At 46.4% G+C, this 10,589-nt stretch overlaps 1 protein-coding gene across 1 annotated transcript; it reads right to left on the bottom strand.

Moving 5' to 3' along the window:
- Nucleotides 1-1,309: 1,309 nt before the first annotated feature.
- TMEM74B (transmembrane protein 74B) lies at nt 1,310-9,039 on the bottom strand. The gene is made up of 2 exons (XM_020990649.2): nt 8,558-9,039; nt 1,310-3,736 (listed from the first exon to the last, which is right to left on the bottom strand). The coding sequence occupies exon 2, from the start codon at nt 3,691-3,693 to the stop codon at nt 2,911-2,913; it is 783 nt and encodes a 260-aa protein (XP_020846308.1). The 5' UTR covers nt 3,694-3,736; nt 8,558-9,039; the 3' UTR covers nt 1,310-2,910.
- Between the last annotated feature and the right edge of the window lie 1,550 nt (nt 9,040-10,589).

The raw sequence follows: 10,589 nt of genomic DNA, 5'->3' as shown, positions 1-10,589 counted from the left end.
CCCAGATTAACCTTCTGAAAACTGCTAGTAATAGGTCATTCCCTTGCACAGCAGAGTTAAAGGAGCACTGGCCTTGGAGTCAGAGGACCAGGATTTCAAGATAGGCTCAGCTACTCACTAGTTGTGTGAACTTGGAAAGTCATTTAATCTCTCTAGGCCTACAAAATGTGGTGGTGGTGGTGATGATGATGACTACGATGATGACTGGCTTATACAATACTTTAAGGTGTGAAAGAAAATTTTGATGTATTTAATTTTCACCTCCTTGTTAGGTAGCTATTCACATTTTATAAATAAGGAAACTGAGGCTCAGAAAGATTAAGTGAATTGCCTTTGATCACATAGTTAATAAATGTCAAATTAAATTCTGATTAGGACAAGAAGTCAGGTCTTCCCGACTCCAAGTACAGAATTCTATTCAAAATCATATTTCACATTTGTTTTTTTATCCCTAGATCCTAGCACAGTGCCTTAAACATAGTAGGCACTTAATGTTGTTGGGGTGTGTGTGTGTTTAAGTTGAGCTGAATCTATAAAAAATAAAGGAGTTGCACTATATGATTTCTGGGGTCCTCTCCATTTAAAAAAATAGTTTTGTTGTTTATTTTGTTTTTTTGTTTTTTGTTGTTCTAGGCAATGGAGTTAAATGACTTGCCCAGGGTCACACAGCTAGTAAGTATTATGTGTCTGAGGCCGGATTTCAACTCAGGTCCTCCTAATCCAGGACCAGTGCTGTATCCACTGTGCCACCCAGCTGCCCAGAAAAAAAATGAGTTTTAAAATATGGTTCTTTCCCCAACAGTTTCAATGGGGGCATGTTGCTCCCTCTATTTCCTCTCCCATCTCCCACAGGCAGATGACCCAAAATAGGTTAGACACATCATAGAAACAGTTGGAAGGTAGTCACAACAGGGCTGGGACTCTGGAGTTTTCTAGCTTCTCTCATTTTCTAAGCCTCAATTTCTTTTATCTATAAAATGGAGGTCTTAGTACTCACGCTATCCATTAACAGATGGATTGTGAGGATAAAATGAGATATAAGTAAAAAACACTTTGTGACAGTCAAGTACTAACTAAATGTGAGGGATTATATATTATTATTTATGAGGTAACTGCCTAATTCCATTAAATGCTTTCTCTTGAGCAGTTTTGCAATAGGATGCAAGGCAAATTTCTAAGACTCGGATTTAATCTTTAAACAGCCCCTAAACCCATTTCATCACAGCTAAATTGATATGAATTGATGGTCCCAGATTTAACAGGTTTATTCCCCAAAGAGGTCTCCTTTCACAGAAATTCATACAATTGGTATGATTATTTTTATTTTTATTTTTTATCGTTGGATTGAGAGGTCTATATCCCTTCATGAGGACACCAGGTTAAAATTACTTTACATTCTATTGTAGCTTAACTATGAGAGCTCCTGTAAACTGGGGGACTTGGCCAGTCCTCATTGAACTTAAGAAGTAACTGATATACTCATGGAACCCCATGAGCACTGTAGAATTTGGAACCCCATATGTGTTGGAGAAAATGTTATTGTCCCAAGGCATTGGTCTTGGTCAACCACACCCCCTTTACATATCAGAACCAAATCCAGCTGAACTTGACTAAATGGTCCATAAATCCCTCCTTCAGTTCTCATATTTTATGACTCTGTGAACAACTTCTAAACCAGAAACAGAAATGGATATTTTATCTGTCAGAGCCATTCCCTTATTAACTCTTATAAACCACCTTTACTTCCTACAGATCTTTGGAGACGGACTAGAGAACATCTCTAGACCCTTCATCATTTGGGAGATAGTGTAAATGCACTCCGGCCGTGAGAAAATGGAATGGACTAGAGAACGTCTCTAGACTCTTCAAGTTCCAGGAAATCTGACTTTAAGCCATCCATGCAGTAAAAATAAATAAATAAAATAAAATGTGCTTGTCATCTTTCCAGCCCTCTCTGCCTTTGAGGGAGTCTCAAAAAGGATTTCATCTCTTGCTTTCTAGCTTAACATTCCTTCAGTTCTCCAAAGATCCAGTTCCTTTCAGTACTGGAGTCATTCTCTCCCAAAAGCAGTGGAAAGTATCTGGAACTAGGACCAGAGTGAAGGAAATCCTGTGTGAAAAGTGGAGTGTATGGAAGTGTGATTAGCTCTGAAATGGGATGATTCTGGAGAGATGGCCAAAACATTTTTTCCCCTAAAAGAAATTAGGGTGGCATTTTGCTAGTACAGGGAAGGTTTATGATTCAATATCTATCTTTCTTTTCTTCTCCTAGAATCATAGTGGGCATTGCCAAGAAGAGAAACACTTGCTCATCACATGAAATGCCCCCAAACACATCATGCTTCTTGTATTAAAGGGAACTGTATTCCTCAGGTCTGCCTCAAGTCTGTGCCCCTGAAATATTTGCTAAGAAGTCACTATTGCTAAGAAATCACTGCTTATGTCACTGCAGAAAATTAGACCCTAAGATCTGAAACAAGACCACCCTGTGCTTTTATGCAGTAAGGGTAGGCCAGGAGATCATGACTGCCTCACTTTGGAAGTTGGGTAAGAGGAATAGGCAACTGCTGGTTACAAATCATCGTTTTCCATGAGGATGGAGCCTAGAATATGGCACAGGTAACTGTTAGCCGCTTTGAAGTTCTTTCCATGACTGAACCCCACTTGGAAATATCTGGTAGTGAAGTACCATTGGACTGGATTGTGACCCTTAGCACAACCTTGTTGATGGTACCTTTCATTACCTTAGGATATACTGTGACCCCACCCAGAAAGCTTTGTTTTTCCTGGGACTCCAGGACCAGTTGTCCACGTAAATAATCTTCTCCAAAGGGAGTAAAGATGGAGTCTAGACACTGACGGGATGTGCAAACCTGTGCTATCAGTTTACCCTCTCCTGTAGCAACTGTACTACCCACAGGCTGTGCCATCATCACACATGCTTGAGGGAGGAGAGAGAGAAGTGAAGGTGTCTGGCTGGATTGGGTGAGTCTCTGTCAACTGGACAACTTCATTATCCACCAGGGCCTGGGCCCCATCCCCATTAAGCTGCCTCATTCTCAAGTTTATAGAGCCATAGGTTTTCCGAGGGCCTCTGGGTACAGCTAAGTTTCTCCTCCGGTAGAGTTCCCCTTTGACAAGGGACACCATCAGTAGGATGGAGAGCAGCATGCCTCCCAGGGTGAGGAGGCCCAAGCCAGCAATGATACACTTATCCAAATGGGAGCCCAGGCGGGCATAATACATCTCCAATCTTTCCATCTCCCGGGCTGACACTGTGTCTGGGTTCACTCTTGCTTCCCGGGGAATAGCATAGGCTACCACCACCAACAGGATTCCACTCACCAAGAAGACCAAGGCAAAGATGAAGCCATAGTCCACTGAGTGGCCTGCAGTCTCGGCCCCCAAGCCTTCTTCTGACCTTGGAGAAAGGTCGTCCCTCCGGGAATGGGGGTGTGAGAGGCCATCCACATATGGACAGGATGAACTGCCGGGCACAGCCTCCTGTGGATTCTTGAAACAGGTCTCTTGTTCCTCCTCCTCGGAAAAGCAAGTATTCTCAATTCCCTCTTTCTGCAGGGCTGAGGGGCTGGGCCTCTTTTCTGGTGCAGATGTCCATTGTGAGAGTGTTTGTTTGGGGGCCCTGGGCCCATTGCCAAGGGTCCTTAGTTCCAGGGAGGAAGAGGAGGCCATTGGAAAGTAGTTATCCAGTTCATCCCTCTTAACCCCTCAGCGGCTGGAAGACAGAACAAACCAGGCAAGGACAGAGAGGAAAGGGAGCAAAAGTTGTGTCTCTGTCTTAGAAAGATATCTCAGCAAATGAAGGGAGCCTCATATTCCATGCACACATGTATACTTGCACACACACACACACACACACACACAGAGCAAAGTACAATACATATGCCTATACACAAACACACAGAAATATTTAGAATACTTTGAAGATTGGTTGTCAACTGGATGCATTCAAATTCCCCTGGGGCAGCTCAGGACCCTACTACAGCTTAGAAGTTGGTTTTCCTCAGCTGTTGTGGCTGAGAGTACTTATCACCAGGTGACTGTCCCTATATACTTAGCCAAGCTGGCCTTCAGAAGAGGCACAGATTGTCATCAGACTAAAAGAACTTCTGCAGCTCATTAGGACCTGCACTGAAGGACTTAAAGTGGAGAAGACCTGACACTACTAGCAGCTGGCTTGATTTAACACATTAAGGTTTATAAAACACTTTAGATCCATTATCTTATTTAACTCTTACAACAGCTCTGAGTGGGGAGGAGAAGTACTAGTATGCCCATTTTACAGATAAGAAAACTGAGGCATGGGGAAAGGATTTGCCTACTAATCCTCTTTCTACTACATCAAGCTGCTTCCCCATCATTTCTTCCCCTACATCAACAACTAATGTCCATTTGTAGGCACAGCTATACTCAAATATGGCCATGTATCTGAATGACAGGCCCACATATCTGAACACAAATATGTACATAGATGTTATCATGCACACGGACACATAGGCACAGTCACAGATTCACCCAGACACAAACAGGTATTTCCTGGTTGAAATGTTATTCAGAAGAGAGGGTGAGGTGAGGTGGGGAAGAGACAGAGACAGTGAGAGATTGAAAAGGATGCTTCATAAAGAAATGAGACCCTCAAATCCCAGAGCTGGAAGGGTCATTACAGGTCATCTAGGTCAACTCCCCACCCATTTCAGGAATCCTTTATTCACCAAGTCTTGAAGTTACAGGGGGAAAAAAGGGAGTATATACTAAGCATTTCACATGTCTACCACATTCAGCATTCTCTCCTTCCAGGGGAGAAAGAAAGCAGTAATCCTTCCCCCCCCCACCTCTCACCCCACCCCTCACACACATACATATACACACCACTACCACCACCACCCATTTTACAAATTAGGAGACAAAATCCCCAATCACACCACAGGGGAATGGCTGAGATAAGACCACAAGCCAAGTAGCTTGACTGTATCCCAACAAGGGTCTCTATGGCAGGGCAGGTAGCTGGAATTCAAATCATTATCAAGAAATGTCTCCTTGTGTTGTGTCCAGCCTCAAGGAGACAAGGAAGTCTCTCCCTATTATGAGCCCAAGAACTCACAGTCACATTTCCGTAGCACTTTTACAAAAGCTCATTCCCCACAGTAGTGTCAGGACAATGACACAGACAGTTCGTATAGAATGGATCATAAATTTAAAGCTAGAAGGGACCTTAGTAATATCTAATCTAACCCCTTCATTTGACAGATGAGGAAACTAAGACCCTGAGAGGTTATTTACTCACAATCACACAAGTAGCAACACAACCAATTTCGAGGCCTAGATTCTCTGAGTCCAAATCTAGTGTTCTTTCCATTGTGCCACACAGTTACACTTGTTTTATAGATAAATAGGTTAAATGAAGGGTTATATGACTTGCCTTGGGTCACATGGGTATAGACCCAGGATTCAAGCCCATGGTCTCTGGCTCCAACATCCGTGGGTCTTTCCACTTCACCACAATGCCACTAATCTAGTTAGGACTACCAACAGATACCCCAGATGATTCTTAATGGTTCTTTCTCCACCATGGTCCAGTCTTTATGCCTTTTTGTTCTTGGTTTTTCTCTCTTCTCTTCCTTTCCTCCTACTTTATCTTCCTAGTTCCTTTCTCTCTCTATAGAAAGGCCACTGAAGATGGGAGATATGGGTTTGCTTCTGCGCTCAAACACGCATAAGGTGTATGGCGATGCACCAGTCATTATAAACCTCTCAAAGTCTCAACTTCTTCATCTGTTTATGGGGAAAATAATATTTATATGGAAACTGAACCTATTGTGATAAGTAAGAAAACTAGCCTTACAGTAAGAAGACCTGAGTTCAAATTTGACTTCTGATATATACTGTGTGACCTCAGACAAATTACTTAACTTCTCAGCCACCTCAGGCAACCATCTGAGTTGCAGAAAAGGTGCCAATCTATACTGGCAGAGTAGCTGCTCATATGTAGCTGCTTCCACAGATAAAGTCACAAATCCAGTAAAAAAGAAGAAATACTTCTGCTAAGGTACTTCACAGGGTTGCTATCAGGAAACTACTTTGTAAACCATGTTTTCATTACTATTATTTCCTTTTTCACTCTTGCCTTTGTCTTAAATCTGATGGAGCACCCATAAACACTGTTTAGTTTGGATGGTGGCCAAGAAGCTGCAGAAATTCCTAGACTTACAGATCGTAAAATGAGGGGGTTAGAAGAGGAAACTAAGGCCTAGAGAGGGGAAATGATTTGCCCAAGGTCATAGGAGTTAGTGGTAAAGTCTGGGCTCAAACCCGGATTTCCTGACTGCAAGCCAAGCTCTATTCTAGACTCTTAGGACCAACCATCCTTATTTATAGCAGTGTTTATCTACAGGCCCTGTACATGTATGTCTGGGCGGGCTGACTAGACACCCCAGATAGAAAGTGTTCCCTTCAAAAGAACCCTTTCTAAATTCATGCTGCATCCAGTGGGGTCTGATTTCAGTAGCTTACTCTGTACAATGTGTGCCAGACAGAGATCTATTCAGAAAAGGAAAATGGAAACTGTAGGAGCCACTGTGTCTTCCTCTGGGCCTTCAGCCTTGTCTGTCTCCCAGGGCACAGGGAAGCCCACATACCCTCCACTGGCACCAGTCTGAGGATGGCCCAGAAAATCATATCCTATCCCCACCTTCTAAACACGTACATACGTTCTCTCTCTCTCTCTCTCTCTCACACACACACACACACACACACACACACATTTGGCTGAGAAAGCTTCTTGTGGCAAGAGGTAATCTAATTCATCAGCATCATCTAAATTGGCATCTCACCCAGTCCCAGCTCAGAACTTTTTATTTTTTCTTAGAATGACAGAGACAAAATAGCCCTGATCCAAATTGAAGCTATCACACATTTTCACACACAGACCCACATACACAGACTCACAGATACACACATGCACCCTAGAAACATAACCACATAGAGAAGACACTCTCATACAGAGACACATAAAGACAACAACAGTGTTTTACATATACTCCCATATAGAGGTACACTTACAAGGGCAGACATAATACATAAATAAATGTGTGGTGTAATGGATAGAGGGCTGGATTTGGAGTCAAAAAGACATTCAAATTCTGCCTCTACCTTTTACTAGCTATGTGATCATAGGTAAGTGACTTAACTTCCCTGAGCCTCAGTTTTCTTATGAGTAAAATGGGGACAATAATACCGGTAGTACCTACCTCCCAGGGTTGGGGTGATGATCAAATGAGAGTATGTATGTAAAGCACTTTGCAAACCTTAAAGCCTTGTGTAAATGTCAGCTACTACTCACGCTGTCACAGATACACACAAAGATAAGATATGGGATCTCACAGAGAGACATATACAGATGTCTCTCTCACACACAGATAACTTCTCTCACACATAGATCTAAAAGCACACAATACATACAGAAATACCTTCTCCTGCACATGCAAAGAGACATAAACACATAGAGCTTCTCTGACTAAAAAAAACAGATACAGACACACACGCACATAGATACCCTTTCTGTCGCACTCGAAGAGGCAGGGACACACACACAAAGATAGATAAAGGTATACACACTCACGCAGAGTGATACACACTAGTTACACATCCAGGACCGGGAAGTTGCACACACATACACACACACACACACACACACACACACGCTTGTATCCTCCCTTCTTCACTGGCTCACACCCCCTTCGTCCTGTCCTCCTCCTACCTGCCCATCCCGGGCCCTGCTCCTAGCTCCCGGGGGGGGGGGGCCTGGGGGGGGCAGCTTGGTATCACCAGCAGCTGTCCTCGGCCGGCGGCCTCAGGAGGATGAGGACATGGGCCAGGTGCGCGGGGAGGCCACGCGTGGACTACAGCCGAGGTCTGAGCTCCAGGGGGCTCGGAACAAGCCCCTGAGTGCGGAGCGCTCGGTGCCGCCGGCTCCGCCCTCGCCCCTCTGTCCTCCCGCCGTGGCGCCCTTCTGCCTCTTGACCGAGGTCAGGGAGGTGCGGGGAAGGAGGGGGCGGGGGAACCCCCCTAGCTGCAGCACCCCCAAACTCGAGGCTCGGAGCATCCCTCGCCTCTCTAGGCGCTGCGCTGCCGCCCCCTCCCCCAGCCAAGGACAACAAATCTGCGCCTCTCCCAGCCCCGGAGCGTACCTGTCCAGGGGCCACGCGCCGCCTCGGCTGCCCCTAACCCAGGTACAAAAGAATCGGGTGACCAGGCTATTACCCCCTTCCTCCCACCCTACACCCTGGGCCCGGGATGCCTAGGGACCAGGCGCCCGCCTTGTTGGCCTCTCTCCTGTAGCTCCAATCCCGGAGAGCCCAGCCTAGCCCAGCTGCGGCCCGAGCCGGCTCCGCACTTCTCCTTCCTCCTTCTACCCTCCACCTCCTTCTGCTTCTCCTCCTCCTCCTCCTCTCCCCGCAGCCCCCGGCGCCGCCCCGCCAGGCACCCTGAAGGGAGGGAGCCTGGGGGAAGCTCGAGCTCAAGTCGGAGCCCTACGTACCTGCGAGGGGACCGGGGCAAGCTGGGCGCCCAGTGTGTGGCTGACCGTGGCGGCGGGAGGGGAGAAGGGAGGGGAGCTGGAAATTACGGAGTAGCGGAGTCAGCGAGCCGGATAGTGGGTCCTCACCTCCTCAGGCTATTGGTGGACCGCTGGGCCCCGGGAGACTGGGGCCGGGGGGTGGAGAATAGATATTGTCGGGGCGGGGTGTCTTGCTCTCCTGGAGGGTCCCAGGGGGTCTATTGCACCAGCCACTGCACTTATCGAACCCCAGTGAGCCTAGTTTAATAGCACCACCACCACCTTTCTCCTCCTCCAGGGTCCCCAGGGCAGGTCTGAGAGGACTTGGGGACACCCTTGCTGTCTGTCTGGTCCCTGTCTGCACCAACCACCCTTTATAGCTTGAGCTCCGGCGCTGCCTGTTAGTTCCGCAGACCCAGCCCCAAAGCCCCCAGGCAGCAGGCTACTGAGGCTCTACACCCACCCTCGTGATAGGAGTGGGGAGGGAGTGAGGACTGAGAGGGGGATGAAGAGAGCTAGGAAGGAGGGGGCCCGAAGATTGAGGGGACCAGATAGGTAGAAGTCCCTTGGGTTCCAGTAGACTGAAGTGGGGTGGGCCCCGGGCGCCCCCTTTAGGCAGAATGGGAATAGAGTTCCTTTCCCAGGTACCCACTCTAGAAATTCAGTCCGAGGGAGGTAGAGCGCTAGTGTTCAAAAGTCCCTTTCCTTTGGACCATTATGAATAGTCAACTTTGTAGCAATGGCATTTGACATCTGCCTCCGACGCCTACCCCCCCCCCAACACACCATGTAGATAAAACGGATATGCTTCTCTTAGCTTCTCTTCTGTATCGGTGAAGGTGAGGAGGGGACTGTCTCAGCTGGAATGTCAGCCCTAGAGGTGGTGAGAGGGTGATCCTGCAAGTCAAAACTTGAGTAGCCCATCTGGGACGTTTGGGGAGGGGAGAGAGCTCTTCCTTCCATGATCTGTGGTACAGCAGGATTATCTTTACAGACCTGTGCTCTTTGGATAGAACCGTGTTTGAAATCACAGAGCCCCTGGGGACCTTGAAGATCAACCTATCTTCTGTTCTTTTCAGGCCTGTAGCTACCAGGCCAGAGGGCTTCCCTTCCTTTCCCTCCCTCTCTCCTATTCCCACTCTGATCAGGAATGTTTTTTGTCTCAGCAGCTAGATCTTTCGTTGTCTGAAGTGTGAAAGTGAGACAAAGACAGAGATCAGAGATCATAGCATTTATCATTGAAAAGGGCCAAACATCTCATATAACAGAGGAGGACACTGAGACCTAGGAAAGAAGTAACTTGCCCAAGGTCACACAGTTGGTGGCAGAAGGGTAATTGTACTCATTCCACTACTCCATGAAACCTTTCATTTTCTTTGTTTTAAATGCATCCCCGGCCCAAAACAGGGCTAATCTGGTTTGACTGATACTGGAATGCATTTGCTAAGTCTGCTCAGCCTCACTGAATATCGGGAAATGAATTGATGGACTCCCTCCAAATTCTGGTGAGAAAGTATCCCATTTTGGTACATACAGAAACTCAGTCATACACACACACACACACACACACACACACACACACACACACACACACACACACTCCTTCACACATTCCATCCAAACCTCCTGTTGCTGTTCATCCTTCCTACTCAAAGAGGACCAATGACATCAGACTGTGGCTGACCAGTCCAAAACGAGTTTTGAAGGCTCTGCCATAGGTTGGGTACAATTAGCCCATTTGAACACTTGGGATGGAGATATCATAGAGGATAGAGCACTGGGCTGGAGTCAGGAATCTGAATTTAAATCTGGCCTCAGACACTTACTAGTTATGTGACCTTGGGCCAATCACTTAACCCTGTTTGCCTCAGTTTTCTCATCTGTAAAATGAGCTGGAGAAGGAAATGGCAAACTACTCTAGCATCTTTGCCAAGAAAACCCCAAATGGGGTCATGAAGAGTCAGACACAACTGAATAACAACAACAAAATGGTGGGTTTGGAGGAAAAGAATAA

The sequence above is a fragment of the Phascolarctos cinereus genome, unplaced genomic scaffold (genome assembly GCF_003287225.1).
Source record: "Phascolarctos cinereus isolate Bilbo 61053 unplaced genomic scaffold, phaCin_HiC Scaffold_2;HRSCAF=192, whole genome shotgun sequence".
In the NCBI taxonomy this organism is placed as follows: Eukaryota; Metazoa; Chordata; class Mammalia; order Diprotodontia; family Phascolarctidae; genus Phascolarctos; species Phascolarctos cinereus.
Note: the sequence above shows the minus strand (reverse complement) of the source record. Positions and strands in the feature narration are given on the sequence as shown.